This window comes from Aotus nancymaae, unplaced genomic scaffold (assembly GCF_030222135.1).
Source record: "Aotus nancymaae isolate 86718 unplaced genomic scaffold, 86718_ANA_hifiasm-v0.15.2.pri h1tg000058l, whole genome shotgun sequence".
In the NCBI taxonomy this organism is placed as follows: Eukaryota; Metazoa; Chordata; class Mammalia; order Primates; family Aotidae; genus Aotus; species Aotus nancymaae.
Window position 1 is genome coordinate 27,145,578 of NW_026988472.1, and position 21,109 is coordinate 27,166,686.

Consider the following 21,109-nt stretch of genomic DNA (forward strand, 5'->3'; position numbering starts at 1 on the left):
GTATGTGACCAAAATCACATTATGTAGTGAAGAATGTGTGAGTAGGTGGATAGTTACATGGGTATAAATCCCTATAAAATCAATTTTAGAAAATAAATGAAAACTATTGAGGTTTGGGGAAATCAATGTCGCCTATTCATTTCATTTGTCTAATGCCTCCAGGAGCCATTAAAAGACTTGTTACTTAACTTTAGGGTAGATATGGATCAAGGTGAACAGTCAAAAAAACATTATTCATGTACTTATGTATATTATTAAGTATTCTTTGACCATGGAGTTAGTTGCTTATACTGCAATGAAATAAATTAATGAATAAGAATGCTGCTCGTGAACGCCAAATTTTATTGAAACGTCAATATGGTTTTAGTGTGGTGTTAAGAGCAGACTTCTCCAAGGACCGCAAACCTATTTATTGTACATCAAATTTAGTGACTTTGAAATTTTGCTAGAAATGGTCATTTATTTCATAATGTGTTATATTTCAGGTCGTAAGAAAATAACAAAATTCATGTGTGGTAATGAAGTGGTTATGCAATAAAATTAACATATACTGTGATTTGATACAGGGGACTTCACTGTTAATATATACTTACTTAAAACTAGAAACAATGTAGGAAATATGCATCTATAAACATCATAAGCAAAATTCACATACTTTTTAAAGGAAATCCACTTACTTTTAAAGTAAAATTATTCCAAGAGCTATGTCACTGGGGGCTGTCATAAAAATTATTTGTAATTAGTCACTTTAACATTGTATATAGATTTATAGTTTTAAAATATCTGGTCACATGTAATGTATTTCTCAGTCATATATTCATTATTATTTTATTAAATTTCCAGAGGAAAAGAAAGTAAATGACCTCCTAGCGAAGGCTATTTTACCATGAGACCAATTGTAGAATATTGTGCCTGGGAATATATCTTTGCTGTCTAGTTCTCCAGTGACTTTAATTTATTGTTGTTAAAAGATGTGTGAAGCAAAATGAACTCTCCAAATATTTCATACTGCATGCATTTGATCCAAAAGAAGATAATAGTTTACATGAATTATTTAATTGCTATTACTAATTTAGGAGAGATTTTCTTTTTGGTTGGAGCAAGAGAGTACTTGCTGAAAATACATTCAGAGTATGCTGTTATTTAGCTATTTTCAAGGTAGAGGGATATTGGCATTGGAGACTTATAACTACAGAAGCAATATAGGGTGGTGGTTGGAACAAAATAGCTACTAGGAAAATATTCATTGAATTAATTACATGGATGATATTACCACTAATGCTGCAATTAATTAATACCTAGTCCTGTCTCCAGAATCCATGACATCAAGGTAACTGACAGAAAACATGTCAAGAATTTTCTTCTTTAGTCCTCTTGACTGACCAGATTCTACCATCTTATACTCTGTGTTCTTCAAATCAAATTTTACTAGTTCAGCTGCCAAGTAACACCTGTTCTGATTGTGCTGGTGAACTTGGATATTCACACATAGACTAAAATGAGAAACAGAGTTAGAAACATCATGTATAAGAACATAAGTGTTTTCAAGAGAGTTCTGCTTTTCATCCTAAGATTTACCTTCTCTTTTCTGTTTTACTAGCAAATGATTGTTTTGTGTGATTGTTCATTTAACAAATGCTAGATCATGTAAGAAGAGTTACTAATGGCATACAAAGATGTAAAATTCAGCTGTGGCTTTGTGTATGTTTATGTGTGAGTATTCTAGCTTTTGAGGAGAGGCAAGAGAAAAAGAAGACATAAGTTGGAAGAGAATAGTAAAATAAAGAAAAATGTAATAACTGACAGTGTCTAATGAAGTAGCCAAGGTAATACCTGCTAAAATTTATTAGAATAATTCTTTCCATCCAGAGGGATTAGGCAATCTTCTCTGAGGAGGTGGCACTTTCATTACCCAAAACATGAAGGCTTGGGAAGGGTTTTATATATGTCGATTAAGAAAAGAGATATTTTATTGAGGGAAAAGAGGACATTTTAATGGCAGGGTACACAGTGACAGAGGAACAGACCAAATGGAGTGTTCTGTTATTAAGAAGATTTGAAGAATGGAAGATAGTGTCAGATAAAAGAACTAGTTTTTTAAATAAAGGCAGGCTAAACAATTTGGAGGCAGTATTTGAGAAAATATTTTATATGAATGCAGAAGAAAATTTGCTTTTTGTTCACAGCATTTCTCAAAAAAAAATTCCTTTAGGTACTGATTGGAACTTACTACAATTTCTTCATTACTTTGAAAGTAAGTGAGATGATAGAGTCCTATTTTCCTTGCCACTATCAAATTCAGTTTTCAAAACTGGCAGTCATGTTTGATTCTCTTGCTTAAAATTGTATGACTTATTCCCACTTGCCTCCAATTCAAAGTCATATAGCTAAAGGGAATGAGAGGTAAAATAGTCTAGTGGTTAAGGGGGAGGGGCTTCAAAGCTTAACTTCTTGGGTTCAAATCCTAGCTTGGTTACCATTTAACAGCTATCTGACCTTGTACAAGTCACATATGTACAATGCGGACAGCAATAGTACCTATATTATAGAGTTGTTATTTAGATGTTGTTGATAGATTTATATGCTTGGCACATTTTAGGCACTACATAAATCTATCTATTTCTATAGAAGTATACATGTATACCTATGTTTAAAATAATGATTTTCTTAATAAAAAAGTACACATTAATTGCAGAAAATTTCTTTGAAATGTTAAAAGTAAAATCTGTGGTCTAAGTGCAAAAAAAAACATTTTAGACTTTGGATGTGAACTACAAAAACCTGCCTCATCCACTTCCAACCACAATCCCAGAGATATTCCAATTTATTTGCTTGCTATCAGTAATGAGAAGACCCAATTCACCACACAATTTCTGTTTTATAACACTATTGTACTGAAGTGCAAGATAGTTTTCTAAATCTTTGTCAAATCAATAGGTGTGATATAATATCTCCTTGTTTGAATTTTCCTAGTGAAGTTAAACAATTTTAATAGGTCAGTTATAGTTCTTTCATAAATTGTCTGTTCCTCATCATTGTCCTTTTTTCTATTGAGAATTTGTCTTTTTTCTACTGATTTGTGAGAATGTTTTTATCTTAAGAGTGTTTGTCAAAAAGGTGAATTGTTTTTGCCTTTTTATTTTGCTTATTTGATTATTTATGTAAAGAAATTTTATGCTGTTTTGAATGTAAGTCATTACTTTATGGCCTTTAAATTAAAATTATAAGAATAGCCTCCCATATTTTCATTACTTTTATACTTTCATTCATTTAGTATTTACTTAGGAATTGTATGAGATAGGATTTTAAAATTAAGTTAAAATTCAATCAACTCATTGTTTTAAGTACAAAAGTTTCAGAATTCAGCATTTAAATTCTTTGGAATTAATACTAAATAATTCTTTGGAAATAATACTAAAATATCATGTAAATTGTTACTTATTTGAACTGGAAATTCTCTATTACTATTTTTAATCTTTATAACAACTTATGTTATCTATACTTCTATTATAAAATAAATGACAAGCCTACCAAAGTAGAGAAGCTACTTATTACAATTATATCATTATCATTGAAACATGATTTTGGATTAATCATAATCCAAAAATGCATTTGATAAGCAATCTAACTCTTCTTCTAGTCCCTATAGAATTAACAAATGTCAAACAGTAATGTTTTAATTTTCAAAATATTCATATTCATATTCGTTTTGAAAATGTTTACTTGCATGCATTTCATTTATATTATTTCTTATTGAAGTTGACTTCTAAATGAAGTAAATATTAAGAGTATAGATTGTACCCACACTAATGAAAACTTTTAAAAACCATAAGTTTTAATAGATCCATGTATCAAATGATATCAGTTTTGAAAGGTACTGGAAAGTATGTTTTGAAAGGGAAGAGGAAAAAAAAAAAAAGAAAGGGAAGAGGAAGGAAAGAGTAGAATATTAAGTCAGTAAAACCTAGATGTTTAGTGCCATGTTTGTTACTTACTAGTAACCTTACAAATATTGTTTATATTGTTGATTCTTGATTTCCTCACTTGATAATTTTAGAAACTGTTGTGTACTTCATAGGATCATGGGTAGAATAAGAAAGCAAATATAAGTAAAATCCATCATATAGTACCTGAAACATATTGTAAACCTAAGTTATAATAGTAATTTTATTGTTGCTAATATCTCAGAGGAATAGCCACCCAAACAGTACTATCCATTGTTTATTTTTATTTAGCATATAAAACATAAAATAATATTCTTTCTGTGTAGTAACTTTGAAAAAGTACCAAAATATTAAAAATTATAATCATGTATAATTTGTAATACTCCTCTAAAGTGTGGTTAACAAACTGATTCATATATTTCTAATCGTTCACAAATATGTATATGCATATCTGTGTAAATTTCTAAATTTTCTGAAACATTGACAAATGGAAATTGTATTATTGTTATGGTGTACAATGAGATATTGTTAAATATGTAAACATTGTGGAATGACTATATCTCATTGTACACCATAACAATAATACAATTTCCATTTGTCAATGTTTTAGAAAATTTATATATATATTATTGTTACTAACAGTAGTCACCATGAGTTACAGTAGATCACTAGAATTTATTCCTCCTGTCTTATTGAAATTTTGTATCCCTTCATCAATATCTCCCCAATCACCCCACCCCCTAGGATCTAATAACTACCATTTTTCTCTGTTTCTATGAGTTCGACTTTTTTAGACTTCACATATAAGTGAAATCATGCAGTATTTGTCTTTCTGTGCCTGGGTTATTTCACTTAACATCATGTCTTTCAGTTCAATCCATGTTGTTGCAAATGACAGGATTTATTTCTTTCCAAATGCTGAATAGTATTCCATTGTGTTTATATACCACAGTTTCTTTAACCATTCATTTATTGATGGGCATTTAGGTTGATTCGTATCTTAGCTATTGCAAACAATGCTGTAATAAACATGAGAAGGCAGATATCTCTTCAAAATATCGATTTCAATGCTTTTGGATATATGCCCAGAGATAGGACTGCTAGATCATATGGAAGTTCTATTTTTAATTTTTTGTGGATCTTCCATATTGTTTTCCACAATTATTAAACTAATTTACATTCCCATCAACATTGTACAAGAGTTCTCTTTTTTTCACATCCCTGCCAACACTTATCTTTTGTCTTTTTCATAATAGCCATTCTAACAGGTATAAGATGATATCTTATTGTGACTTTGATTTACATTTCCCTGCTGATTTGTGAGGTTGAACATTTTTTTTCGTATGCTTGTTAGTCATTTGTATGTTTGCTTTAGAGAAATATCTATTCAGGTCCTTTGCTATGTGTTGATACTGAAATGTAAAATATGCATAGAAAATCAAAAACATAATTTAAAAAAAAAAATTTAGTATGTCATGAATATTTTTCAATGTAATAGGATGTTTTTCATGATATTTTCTAATGGTTGCAACATATTTCATTATGTGAATGCAGTTTATTCTATTTGGAGAGATTTCGTTTCACTTTTTCACTAGCGTGACATAATCGAACATTCTTGTCATACATCTCTGTGTTTATCTATGATATTCACCTAGGAAGATTCATAGAAGTAGAATTTTGGAGTTGAAGGGAATGAATCATCTTAAGACTTTTAAGGTAGTTTTATGAAATTTTCTAAACTGAAGTATAAAGACACATAAAAAAGTATACAAGTTATAAGAATAGGAATTTATTGATTCTTCAAAAAAAAACTTAGTGTATCCATGCTACTAGCACTGAGATCAAGAATTAGAACACTACCTCAGGTGCCCCTCTCATGTTCCCTCCCAGTTATTAACCTCTCCCCTGCCACCACCCTCTCCCAAAGGTAAGCACTCTTCTAACACCTAGATTAGTTTTGACTGTCTTTGAAATTAGTGTAAACAAAATCATCCAGTATATGCCCTTGTACTTGACTTGTCTTTCTCAACATTTATTTTTGTGAGATTATTCTATGCTATTGTATGTGCTATAGTTGGTTTAGTTTTTCTATGTATTGCATTCTATTGTGTGAATGTGTCACAGTTTATCCATTCTGCTAATCAATAGACATTGGGTTGTGTCTATTATGGGCTATTAGGAAAAATGCTAGTGTGACGTTCATGTCTTTTGCTGCATGTATGTATATATTTATTTTTAATATATGTGGAAGTAGAATGTACACAAGAGGTGTACATTTGGCTTTAGAATAACAAAAAAAAAACAATTTTTCAATGTGGTCATTTCAGTTCTTCCTTAGCAGCAGTATATAAGACTTCTAGTTGATCCACATCTTCATCAAGAGTATGTATTTTCAACCTGAATGAATCCTTTTAACCATTTGGGTGGATGTGAAATGGTATTTCATTGTGTTTTAATTTGCAATCACCTGATGATTAGTGCCATTTTTATATCCGCATATGTGAAGTCATTGTGTAAATCTTTTGCTCATTAAAAAGAATAGTTGTCTTTTTCTTATTGATATAGAAATTATTTGGATACAAGTCTTTGTCAGATGTATGCATTGTGAATATCTTTGTCCAACCTAAACTTTGTTTTTTTTTTTTTCTCTCAAAACAGTCTTTCTTGATAATGGAGTTTAATTTCCTTTGTGGCTAGTGGTTTTTATGTCTTGTTTACGAAATAATACGTTACCCTAAAATTGTTGAGATTTTTTTCTACATTTTCTTTTGAAAATTTTATTTTTTTGCCTTTTACATTGAGGTCTGCAGACAATCTAGAATTGATGTTTTCTGTATGATGTGGAAAAAGAGTTAAGATTCTCATTTTCAAATGACTATTCAATTAACTTGGTACTATTTACTGAAAAGATCATCCTTTTCCCACTTAAGTGACATCATTGTATAAATTAAGTAATATTATATAGATGATTTTTTCTCACTTCAATGCCACACAGGCTTAATTATAATAAATACTCATGTCTGGTGGTAAATATTGTTAAACTTTGTTATTATTCAAAGTTGTCTTGGATATTCGTAGTCCTTTGCACTTACATATAAATCTTAGGATTGGCATGTCAATTCTACTAAGAAATGGTTGCTGCAATTTTGATTGGGATTACATTGAATTTATAGATTATTTGAAGACGGCAGATATCTTTACAGTATTAGACATTCTAATTCATGAAGAAGGTGTATTCCTCCATTCGTTTACATTTTCTTTAATATCTCAGTAGTGTTTGTCGTTTCCAGGGTGGAAGCTTTACTTTTTGGTCTGAATTATCAAATTGCTACCAACAAATGTAGTCATGCATTGCTTACCAAATGAGATATGTTCTAAAAAATGTGTCATTACTTGACTTTGTGGTTGTACTATCATAGAGTGTACTTACACAAAGATAGACGGTATAGCCTACTGCACACCTAGGCTATATGGTATAGCATATTGCTCCTAGGCTACAAACCTGTACTTCATGTGACTTTACTGAATACTGTAGTCAGTTGTCACACAACAATATTTGTGTATCTAAACACTGAAAAGGTACAGTAGAAATACAGTATAGAAATGATAAAAAAAAAAAAATAGTACAGCTTCGTATGATACTTACCATGAATGGAGCTTGCAGGACTGAAAGTTACACTGGGTGAGTTGGTGAGTGAGTGGTAGTGATGAGTGAATGTGAAGTCTAAGACATTATTGTACAATACTGTATGCTTTATAAACACTGTACATTTAGGCTACACTAAATTTATGAAGACACATTTTTTTCTTTAAAGATAAATTAACCTCAGCTTATGGTAACGTTTTTACTTTATAATTTTTTTTTAAGTTTTTGACTCTCTACTAACACTTAGCTTAAAAAATAAACATGGTGAACATCTGTACAAGAATATTTTTATATCCTTATTGTATAAGCTTTTTTATTTTTAATATTTTTGCTGCTTAAGCTTTTCTTGTGAAAAGTAGGACAGAAGCACACACATTAGCCTAGGCCTACACAGGTCAGGATCATCACTATCACTGTCTTCCACTTCTACATGCTGTCCCCCACTGGGAGGTCTTCAGGGACAATAAAATATTTGTGAAGCTATCATCTCCTATGATAACAATGCCGTCTTTGAACTACTCTCTGAAGGACTGGCCTGAGGCTGTTTTACAGTTAATGTTTTATTTTTAATAAGTAGAAGATTTGAATTCTAAAATAATAATTAAAAGTATAGTAAGTACATAAACCAATAACTGTCGTTTATTATCGTTATGGAGTATGTACTATACATGCTTGTCTGTGCTATATTTTTGTACAACAGGCAGTGCAGTAGGTTTGCTGACACCAGCATCACCACAAACATGAGAGTAATTCATTGCACTGTGACGTCACTAGGTAATAGGAGTTTTTCAGCTCCATTATAATCTCATAGGATCACAGTCTGTTGTTGACTGAAATGTAGTAAATGACTGTGTAATAATCAGGGCTCCAATGAAGATCATAAGATAGCTTGTTTTCCAGAACTTTGGCAAATACCTTTTACAGAAACTAATGATAGATAAATGATAGTATATTATTGTTGTTTTCATTCGCATTTCATTGATTAATTACTGTTTGGATTTTTTCTTGTTTATTGGCTGTTTACATTTTTGTTGATTTCTTTTTATGTTGTTTATCCAGTTTTCTAGTACATTTTTTCCTTTTGTTAGTTATTAAGATTTTTTATATAGCAAAATTATTATCCTGTGTCTAATATATGCTGCAAATATGTCCAGTTGTCATTTGTTTTAATTTTGATTATTGGCTTTAATTTATAGATGAACAATACATAAATTATATCCAATCTTTTTTATATTCTTTTTTCCTTCTAAAGGGCTTTCCCACACTGATATTTTATTCCATTTCTGCTTACCATTTTTATGCTTAACACTGTAATTTTTCTGAAATTTTTTGTGTTGTGAAGTTTATCTTAATATGTTTGTTTCTAAAACAGATACTTTTGTTTATTTTAATATGAAAACTTCTATACATTTGAAATTAGCATTCAAACATTGAAAGAATAAGAAAAGTAATCTTGTGTGAAATTAGGTCAAAATTTGGTTAGATACTAAATTAACACATAAGGGAATTGAATGCGTTTGTTTTCTTTCACCACAGGGAACATGTTGTATGAAGAGCGTGGTTTTATAATGCTTAAAAAGATTATTAGAAAAATGATGTCTTTTACTGGTCAGGTGTTTGTGTCTATATTTTGATGTTAATGCAAATAGTAAATATAAAAGTAAATTAATTTAAAACACACAGAATCTGATACAAACCTTACTCTTTTTCCACATTATAAATTACTCAAAACTGTTGTATTTTTCCATGAACTGTTTGGAATATGCTTAATTCCTAGAGACTGTTTTAAAGTGACGAAGAATACAAAAAAATTTTAAGTTACACGCTCTTGATTTCCACTCGACCATTAAGTGATACTGTCAAAGAAAAATATTCAGAGCATTTCTAACTGATGGCTTTAGATATGTTATGCCAGAATAATAATGATTCATTATTAAAACATGCAAAGTGTAATTTCTCAACAATATTTTGTGGCAGGAAGATGAGCTGGTAGAGTAGTTTTCCTTATTAAAATATTTCTTTACAAAAGTAATTGACATGGTTTGGCTGAGTCTCCACACAAATCTCACCTTAAATTGTAGTAATCCCCACATGTCAAGGGTAGGGCCAGGTGGAGATAATGAAATCATGGAGTAGTTAAGGCCAGGTGGAGATAATTAAATCATGGCGGTGGTTTCCCCGTGCTGTTCTCATAATAGTCAATAAGCTTCACATGATCTGATAGTTTTATAAATGGGAGTTACTCTGCGCAAGCTCTCTTCCCTGCCGCTGTGCAAAATGTGCCTTTGCTTCTCCTTTGCCTTCTGCCGTGATTGTGAGGCCTCCCCAGCCATGTAAAACTGTGAGTTCATTAAATCTCTTTCCTTTATAAATTACTCAGTTTCGGGTATGTCTTTATTAGCAGTGTGAGATCAGACTAATACACTAATACATTTATATTGTTCAAAATATAAAAGGGACAGTTAAAAATATCTCACCCTATCTATCAGCTGCTCTACCCTCACCGAGCATTGGCTTTAATTCTAACAGCGCCTGCAGTGAGGTGCAGTTCCATGCAACAAAGCCAAGCCCAACATTTCCCATTCATCTTAAAGTTAATGTTTCCAAGGAAATAGTGCTGTGGGAGCCTAGGGACAGTCCCAGACTGAACTCCAACAACCCAGGCTGGATGTTAATCCTTTACTTATACATTCTCATGCATTTTTTTACAACATATGTACATGCATTTACAAGATGTATCAATGTACATATCATTTACATATAAGATCTTGTTCAAAATTCATTTTTGTATACCTTGATTTTTTTGTCCACAACTTTCTCTTTTTCATAACTCTTGCATCCAATTGAAGAATGTACTCATTAATGTCTTCTTTAAAAAGTATCAAAAACAATTATTCCAAAGCATGTGACATTATGTGATACACTAGTATATTATCTACTTTATCTTTAAAATCTTCTCTATTATTATTCATAATATTATATTATGCAACAGATGTATAGTATAACATTTTATTCATATTGCAGTATAGTATTGTATATTACACTGGTATTAATATCCTCAAAAAGTGCTATCATTACAAGATTAAATTCTTTATTCTGTGTTGCTGGTTTTCACTCTTGATATTCTGAAGAATAGCTTTGCTCTTGTTTATTCTGGCTTTTTTTTTTAATTCTAGAAGTAAATTTACAAAATAAATTCATGGGAATAAAATTTCTTAGTCAAAGGTTACATTCTTTTTATAGGTAGGGCCAAACTGCCTTTGACAAGAGGTACACACATGAATACTGCCCACCAGCCATGTAGAAGAGTATGTATTTTCCCACAGCCTTGGCAACATAGTGTATTTGCAGACTTGAATTTTTTCCAGTGCGATAGATAAAGTTCTAATTTTCATTTCTTTCATTATTACCAAGGCTAAGCTTCTGTTCATGCATTTAAAATCCTTTGTATATTCTTTTCTGTGAGCTGTCCTTATCATTTGTCCAATTTTCTTTTGGGTTGTTGGCCTTTTTCTTATTAATTTGTAGAAGTTCTTTTATGTGTTAGGAAAATTAGTCCCTTATCTTAGATATGAGTCATGAACGTTTATTTTTCACAATTGTTCATTTGTTTTTAATTTTGCTTATGGCTTTTGTTGTCATGCAGAAGCTTTTGATTTTTTATATCATCCAGTTTACTGATATTTTTATCAGTAATTAAAGTTGTTTAACTTGAGGATACAATTTACATTTTTTATGTGATTGACTACTCAAGACATATATTGCTTCTTACATTGGAAAAAATAGTAATCCTGAATTTGGAAATAGTCTTTAACAAACTTTTGCTGTAGGTCTATCATATTTAGGAACAGAGCTTGTTTGACCCAGAAATCAAAGGTCAGTGAGAAAAATCAATGTAAATAAAAAGTTAAATAGTATGATGTAAACGTTATGATGGTGGGGAACACAAGGTCTGAGAGGATAAACCTAAAGCAACATCATAATTAAGCTTAAAATATCATCTCATGATAAGCTATCATTTCATTATTCCAGATATTAGTCAAATCTGCCCCATTGTACTGTTTTCTGTCAGGAATTTTTCTACCTCTATTGCAAGGAAGGGATAGTAGGGGAGGGTGATAAGGAAACCAGCAATCTTAGTTAAACATTATACAGATATCTGTGCTTATATATGAAGCCTAAATGAAACGTGAACAATTTAATGATCAGATAAATAGGAGTTCATCGCTCAGTTTCAGAAGTTTTAGGAAAATATGATGGCTATTATCTCAGTAGTTTCATAGTCTAGAGGCTTTTAGATGCTCTAAGTTGAAGCTGTAAAACACTTTTTGCATCTATTTGTGAGTAGAAAATGATCCAATAAAAATAAAATGTTTAGTTGCCTCCTTTAATATGCTAGAAAAATAAGTTGAGGACATTATTAGATCATGTATTACAGACATAGAATTATATTTGTGATAGCACCTACATCTCTCACATACACACGTACACACACACGGAGTTCAGCACCACAGGATGCACCACAGGTGTAGTTATGGATGTGAACTCACAAAACACAAATAGGCATGTCTACTTCATCTGATACTATGTTTACATGGCTTTATTGCAGGATATAAATCAAGCAAAGAGAACAGTATCTCAGTTCATGATTCATGGATATTCTATGCAACCTGAAGCAGTATGCTTCTTTTGCCCTCTCACCCACACAGGGAAAGGATGCCAGGAATGAGAGGCAAGAGGTGTGCAGTTCACCTTCAATAGGAGCCACCACCTGTATTTCCCATCAATATTTTACATGATTGTAGTCATCTGGATCCAAAGACTGTATTCCAAGTAACAGTGCCTGCAGTGAGGTGCAGTTCCATGCAACAAAGCCAAGCCCAACATTTCCCATTCATCTTAAAGTTAGTGTTTCCAAGGAAATAGTGCTGTGGGAGCCTAGGGACAGTCCCAGACTGAACTCCAACAACCCAGGCTGGATGTTAATCCTTTATACATTCTCATGCATTTTTTTTACAACATATGTTCATGCATTTACAAGATGAATCAATGTACATATCATTTACATATAAGATCTTGTTTAAAATTCATTTTTGTATACCTTGATTTTTTTTGTCCACAACTTTCTCTTTTTCATTACTCTTGCATCCAATTGAAGAATGTACTCATTAATGACTTCTTTAAAAAGTATAGAAAACAGTTGTTCCAAAGCATGTGACGTTATGTGATATACTAGTATATTATCTACTTTATTTTTAAAATCTTCGCTATTATTATTCATACTATTATATTATGCAACAGATGTATAGTATAAAATTTTATTCATATTGCAGTATAGTATTGTATATTACACTGGTATTATTAATAGCCTCCAAAAGAGCTATCATTACAAGATTAAATTCCTTATTCTGTGTTGCTGGTTTTCACTCTTGATATTCTGAAGAAAATAGCTTTGCTCTTGTTTATTCTGGCTTTTTTTGTAGAGATGGGGATGTTGCTATGTTGCCCAGCATCGTCTCTAACACCTGGGCTCAAGCAATCCTCTTGCCTCAGCCTCCCAAAGTGCTGAGATTACAGGCGTGAGCTATACAGTGCCCAGCCTATCCTGGTTCTTTATTTACATGTAAGCTTGAGCAATAATCACTACTCTTTAATAACTTTCTTGTCATTCATTATGATGCAGAGTATTGCTCTAAGGTATGTTCAGGGATAACTTTATATAGAGTTGTAACAGTAATCCTATGAAGCAGGTGCTATCATTGTCCCCAATCTATAGAGGAAGCATTGAGTGTTTGAGAAAACTTGGCTGAAATGTTAGGCAAAAACTAGAACCAGAATTGAAATCAAGTAGCCTAACTCTAGACTTCACAATGTTTAAAACCATGTCATACTGCTTCCTAACCTATTTAATGTTTTTCAACCCCAATGTCATTATCCTTGTATGATACTGGGATCATAATAGTATCTATGTCATAGCATTGTTGGATGGATTAAGGAAGTCTGTAAATGTGAAACTTCCAAGGATGATGGTTGGCATATACTAAGCTCTTAATAAAAATAACCTATAGTCATTCTGTTATAGTCTAATCCAAATGTCCTATTTATCTCATCTCAATCGCCTGCTTCTGTTTACTAGGACTCACAAACTATAGCTCACAAAAATGCATAACTTACCAATTTTCCTTGTACATAAAAGGATTTCCTTTTACAATCTTCCATAACATCAGAGAAAGCTAGAAGAAAGTATAGTAGAAGAAATTATTGCTCTACAAACAAAATCATAGTGTGGTTTGGTTTTAATTTTAGGATGTACATTGAATACGAATCACTCATTTGAGATTTAGAAGACCTGTGTTATATATCTGGTGCTAATGCTGAATAACTTGGCTTATTCGTTTTTGTAACTGCAAAGACAGTGTGTCTGGCATATAATATACAACGCACCAGTATATTTAGTGAGTGAATAAATGAAAGATGTACTTCTTCATTTTATCAGTTGTAGTTGGCTTTGCAGTATGTAAGGTATGTATTTTGAAATTCCAAAAAGGCATTAGTTTCTTTAAAGCAAAAAATTTTTGTAGAGTGTTAGTGAATAATTTCTAACACATTGGTTAAATCCCAACATGTAATATATGTAAATAATCAATATTATGCTGCTTAAATAACACAATCAGCAAGATTCTGTAACATTTCATGATAAATAACTTTTGAAAATGCTTTTTTCTTTTTTTTTTTTTCTTATACCATGAGAATTATTCACCTTTTTAAAATGTATTTTCCTTTCAGGTTTCCAGAGCTTTACCTGAGAAACAAGGAGAAATTGAAGCTCAAATAAGAGACCTTGGGCTGCTTGAAAAAAAGCTTGAAGACTTTGAAGAGCAGTTAAATCATCTGCTTCTGTGGTTGTCTCCTATTAGGAATCAGTTGGAAATTTATAACCAACCAAACCAAGAAGAACCATTTGACATTAAGGTAGGGACTTTGTGCTTTAAATAGTTTTGCTTCTTTTTTTTTTTATAAATGGCAATATTACTGAATTTTCTCATTTTTTATCATTACTAAAGAAAAAATATTAATTACTTGTTAAAACATGGTAGGGAAGCCTTTATTCAGGGTCATCACAATAGGCACAGGGACCACTGCAATGGAGGATGATAGGAGGTTGGGTGGAGAGAGATTGGGCTGAACTCCAAATACAACACAAGGGCAGTAGGTATTTATAGCTAAGGAGCAGTGCAGGAGTCAGTAGATGGAAAATTATTATTAAGAGGAATTGTCAGAAATAAGTGGGATTCTGGCTAAACCAACCTAACATGATTCTTGCTGAAGATGGGCCAGGGTTATCAGACATCCCCCTGGGAAATGGTGGAGAATACTGAGGGTGATCAGGTATCAAGGATAAAGAGTTCTTGCAAAACTGACAGGTTTCTTTGCTGAAACTGGATTTTATAGGGAAGTGCAAAGATGAGCCCAGGTGAAGCTTCAGAAGCCTGACTAAAGTTTAGTCAAGCAGAAAATCTTTGTCATCATCATCATCATCATTGTTGTTATATTGATCATAGCAGTAATTATCATTTTACTAGAATATGCTGCTTTATCCTCAGCATTTACTAGAAATAAGGGCTTCATTAAACTCTTATCACTAGAATGTCCGCATCATATCTGTCACTATGATACATTTTCTATCCCTGTTTTAGTTGTGCTTAATACATATTCATAGATTCCTTATAAAAAATTGAAGTTGTTTATGAGATTAGGTTCCTAAAAAAAATAATGTCTGGGCTTTTTTGTAGACATTGTAAAGCTCTCTCAGACGGACTACAGTTTACCTTTCTATCTTCTCATTCTGCCAACAATCTCCCCTTATATTCTAGCCACATCAAATTACTTGGTACCTTCTTATCCATGTAATTTCATGTCATACCCATGCTCTTGATTTTCTCTCTTCTTTAAATGACTTCTTTCAGTTTATTTTGATATAAGGAATTTTCTTCCATTCTTTAAGAATGAATTCAAACTCATTGCCTTTTCCAAGTTTTCTTCCACACCCCGAATAGAGTTAGAATCCCTGTTAGGATTTCTTATAAACCTCTTTATTCATCTCCCATTGTTTATATGTTGATTTACACTTAAATTTTACACACTTCATTATTGCATTACACATCTGCACTGTTCTTTGAGTGAAGAGGGCATTCTCTTATTTATCTCTGCTTTTCCACTCAAATCAAACATGCTCAGCCCATGACTCAGTAAATGGTTACTTGTAGGCGTTTTTAAGTCAATGAATAAAGACGGTACCAAGACGCCCAGAATATTAATGAGATGCTGTTGGTAAACGTAGGGCTTCAGACAATCCTGCCAATTGAACACCGCTACCTCCTTCTTTTAGTGTCCTTGTAAATGTTGATTGTTCCTCTTTTCTCCCTTTCAATGAATCTATTCTGAAGATTCTTTCAATATGCTGCCCTATTTTGCATCTCCCTTTTGGTCCAAATCATTAAGTAGCCAATCAAATAAACCAAATCACTGAAATTACAATCTATTAATGAACGTATTGTTGGGCAACTTCAGAGTAAAAAAGATAAGTAACATTTTTGAGTAGTTTTTCTTTTAATTAATTGAGTCAAATTGTTTAATTTATTTGCTTTCCAGGATTGTAAAAACCTAACATTTTAATCTCCATTTAGCTGTTGATTTGCTAGAACTGAGCGCAAAGGGAAAAGGAAGTTTGAGAATATTCTAGTGAAGAGAAAGGAAAAGTTTGCGGAAAATGGGCATGAGCGAGAATGAGGAGATAGAAGTCTGCTACAACTAAAATGAGTTAGATTAGCAAAATGTTCACCACTATGTTTACCTTACTTCCTCCTTACACTTATGTCTACCATTCTGATAGCTATCTGATAGATACCATTTACTAGGTCCCAAGAGCAAATGGCATTTTGGAAGTCACAGGTAGATCTCATTTCACCAGTGCAAAACTCTGCCTGCTCAGCCAGTGGCACAGTCTTGGGTTCAGTCTGATGATCAAATTTATGAGACACAATATGCTTTACCTTGTAACAAATTTAGTTAGCTTTAAGAAATTATACAGGATTGGTTAAAACAACTTGCACATTAAAGGCACAGTGGAAGTCTTGATACCAAGATATGGCTTCTAATGTCCCATCACCCTGCATTTTAGTCATACATGATCACAAGGGGCAAGACTAGGTGAGTACAAAACATGTCATAGTCTCAGGGAAGCCTTCAGTTCTAGGATCCAGACCATTTTTCCACTTAGCTAGTACATAATGTACTCAGAGTTTTATGACTAGCTCCTACTCACCAGCATAACTACATCTCATGAATGCTGATTTTTCACTACTCAGTAAATGACCCCAACAAGAAAGTACACAATTACTTGGCCCAATATGCAGTAACCTTAGCCAAATTCTCAATTATCTTATGTGCAGTATATTCTTAAAAAGTAATGGATGTAATATGGCAAAGAGGAAAGGCCGTAACGTCTTTCCTCCCAACCAGAAATAACTTTTTGTAGCTTACACGTAAAAGCACATTCTACTCTTTTAAAAGCAATCTTTGGTTAAAATGTGCATCTTCATTAAAATAATGAAAATAAATAGTCAATGCTAGCTATCTCTCTTTTTGGAATACATTTAAGAGAAAAGATTTTTTAAAAATCCCTTGATACAAATAGATCCTGTTGACTCAACCAAAATGACTTTAGTCCTAGTCTGTGCCCCTCCGAATGGTTTTCAAATACTGAAAACCTGCACTGAGTCTTTGTCTATGGCCCATAGGTTTCTGCCAAATGGATCTCTGCAGTTTTGAAGTGAAAGCCATGTTCGGCTCTGTTAATCACTTTTCTTTATCAAAGCTACAAGTCACTATTCTCACTGCTGTGTGTTACTTTCCGAGAGTCATGATATTTGCCTTCTGCAGCTTGTTTTAAATCACTGAGGGGAGAGGCAGCTGCTTTTTCCCTGGCAGAAAGCTCCTTGGCTTCAGTCCTCTGAGCATATTCTGAGTTTTTTATCTCTGGAGTGCAGATTTCAAAAATACTCTTTTAGCCTTTTTTTTCTGCTTGTGACTGTGTCCAAGGTGGGGGGAGGGGAAACATAAAATTGTATATTTGATGACTTGAGAGTTTCTCCCAATAGTTCTCAAACCCCTAGCTTATAATTAGGAAATGCTGACCTATGTGAATAATTTAATACTTTACCTAGTTCTTTATCCCTCTTTCTCTGGCTTCCATTTCTTGTCACTAATAAATGATTTATTAAGATCGCATAGTTTTTTTGATTTAAGATATGGAATATTAATCCTTACAGCCTGCTGTATTCCTTTGCTTAAAGGAATTAAACTATTTTTCTATTAAAGAAGGATGGTACACTAGACTTTGCTTTACTTAGTTTTAAACTACTGAACACCAAAAATAAAATTTTTAAAGAGTTTTGAGTACATGCCCTTTTTTAACACAGGGGAAAAAAACTGCCTTTAATAAAATCTTAAGAAAAAGTTAAAACAAAAAAAGCATATATATATATATATGCTTTTATATATGCTATATATATATAAGCAGCCACGCCCCTAGTTACAAATCCTAAATGTAAAGAAACTGTCTGGCCATGGGTACCTCTGAAACAAAGGGTCTGAGGCCTTGCCATTTGGTGAGTTTGTTTTCTCTAGTCAAACTCTGAGCACACCTGTTAGAAAAATATGTAATACCCGCTGTGAGCTTCAGTTTTGCCTGCTTGGTACTTCATGCTTATTGATGAAATGCAGCTAGCTGTGTAATGAAACACAAATAAAAAAAAAGCTTTAAAGGCTGTGTTCTAATACATTGTTTATGCTGGAGTGAAAATTGACTGCACATTGCTTGGTTTGTGCAATTTACTCCCGAAATATTCCTATTCAGGAAATCCTGCAAATAGCAGTATTCATCTTGAAAATCACCTCACAGAACCCTTAGCAAGCTGAGAAACATAATCAATGAGATCGTGATGTAGAGGGTGAAAATTAGGCGTAATCACAGCCCTTTCCCATCAGTCAGCCCACTAGAAGGCATGCCTTTGAATTTTGATTTTTAAATATACTCTCAATTTAGACATAAAATATGTTGATTTCAGATTTCAGAAATGATAATTGAATGCTAAGATCTTGGGACAAGTTTAGAATTTCTATAAAGGGTCTTATGTTTTTAATCTTAAATGAATGCTTTCAATAATGAGCCAGAGGTATACTATTTATTTGACCTAAAACTGACTACTGTTTTCTAAACTTTTTATTAAAATATGAGGTGTGGCAGGAAACATAATTTTATGTTAAGGCTTAGTGACTGAAATGTTTTCATTTAATCACAGGGAGAGGTTTTTTTCCTCCCCTCAAGAATGACTTTCCTTCTGCGGTTTATAAATAAACATAACATGTGGCTCTGCTGGCTCTTCCTTACCGTATAAGGAACATAATTGCCCATAATGTCAAATCCACACTGAAAACTACCAAGGGACTCAATTGTAGTGACTGACCATTAAAGTCACTGAACACTATGTGTGTTCACACTCCTGTGAGTGTTGTCAAAGAAAAATTGCACTGGACAACTTAATGGGCAAGAAAGACTTTGTTCACAACTTTTGCAATAGAGGGGAGAGATTGAACTCAATTCTGCTGAAACAAAAGGCAAGAGAGCCTTTCAATGCTGAGATGAGTTAGTAGGAAAGTACTGGATGTCAGGAGGGAGGTTAGTCAATGGACTTAGGCTGAGTGGCACTTATCAAAGTTAAATTCCTTTCCTCCCAACAGAAGACTAGCAGATAGGGGCACTATTTTTTTGATGATTCTATATCAAAGTCCTAGCTCCCGAGTCCGTGAGAAAGTTTATTCCTGGGGTATAAAAGTGGCAAGAGGCTGGGAGAATATTTATATCTCAAAAAGGTAGAGAAATAATTTATAAAGTTTTCTAGAGTAGATGCTCTAAGAAAAGGAATGTCAGGTCTAATGTCAGGAAGAAATCTGTCTGAGGTCAAATTCAGGGTATCTTTAAAGCTTTCTTTGTCAACCCTCCACTCTGTTCAAGGGAAACCAGGTTTCCTCTTGAGACATTTAGAAATGCTAGTTCATCTGGTTCATTTCAGCAGGTTTCTGTTGTTGAAGGACTAGCTGAACCAACTCTGAGACTTGGTAGTCATCAGATATTTCATGAAGGAGATTTCTGTGAAAGTTAGAAGGAAGACAAAGATTAATGGTTGAAGCAGACTGTAAACTCACTTTTTAAGTCCAGAGGACAGCAAGTCAAAAAGATTGCTAGAAGCTGGGCTGTAGGCATTCTCAGATGGTAGATTGAGGATGGCAGTAGCAATCTGATGGAGCATGGCATGGAAGACGTTGGAGTTTAATGAACTTTTTGCATGTCCTACCCAGCAGCAGCTCCAGGCATGATATGCTGTGGCGATGAGTCCTTTGTAGTTTATATCAAGTCATCCAGCTTCAGCTTGTAGGGCTTCTTTAGATATGGTGGGGAAATGGCAGCTATAAGACAACCTGGAGAAGAGAGTTCTTACCTCAATAATAATATGGGCAGTCAGGTTTTAGTTCTCAGTGGCACCAAGTCAGGAGGGTGGGAGAAAATTTTGAAATGTTAAATTTTTAAAATTGGAGAATTGTAGCCAGATCTTAAAGGAAATAAACTGAAAATTGGTAAGGATGGACAAAATGTATAAGACAGCAGTATCCAGTTCAATCTGTAAGTAACAAAATCGTGTAGTTTACAAAGAAATGAAAAAGTTATCAAAGGCAATGAACAGGACTAGAATCTGATAACCCCAAGGGTTACCGAAATTCTATCTCTACCATCACCCTTTTGATCAAAGTTAGACTTTTCTCGTTTACAAAATTAGACTGCCCTAATTATTTATATAGAGGTAGCAAAGATGGTAATTGACCACATAGGCTTTTTTTAAGTTTGCTTAGCTGGAAGTTTTCATGAGGAATCATAAGCTGAATAAGGTTTAGAGATATACTGTACAACAGAGTGCCTGTAGTTAACAATACTGTAGTGTACAATTAGAAATTTGCTGAGGGTAGAGTTTAAGTGTTCTTATCACAAAATACTATTCTCAGTTTTAGGAGTAGCAGTATATAAGATGGGAGGAAACTTTCAGAGTCAATGCGCAGGTTTATGGCATAGATTGTGGTGGTAGTTTTGGATGTGTATACTTTATCTCCAAAGTCATCAGGTTCTATGCACTAAATATGTACAGCTTTCTGTTTGTCAATCATACCTCCATAAAGTAGTTTAAAAAGTATGAAATCTCAAATTTGATTTTTAAAAAGTTCTCCGAAGGTTAGGAAGGCAAGTCAAGAACTTGCCATCAGATTTTACCTGAAGTAAAATACCTGTAGATTCAGCTGAATTATTCTGTTTTCCAGGTCCCCAAAATACCCTAGATCCCCTGGGTCTCCCAAGAATACACTTTCCTTACTCAGCTGTAAGATTAGGAATGCTGTAAGCCAGTACCAG

General features: G+C 33.0%; 1 protein-coding gene across 12 annotated transcripts in view; it reads left to right on the forward strand.

Annotated features, from left to right (window-relative positions):
* The window catches only part of DMD (dystrophin), a 2,277,745-nt gene that overhangs the window by 1,486,367 nt on the left and 770,269 nt on the right, over positions 1–21,109 (forward strand). For all 12 annotated transcript variants that reach the window (XM_064364425.1, XM_064364424.1, XM_064364427.1 and 9 more), the window contains one exon: positions 14,377–14,562. In XM_064364425.1, the coding sequence (XP_064220495.1) occupies positions 14,377–14,562 (186 nt within the window). The remainder of the gene's footprint in view (positions 1–14,376; positions 14,563–21,109) is intronic.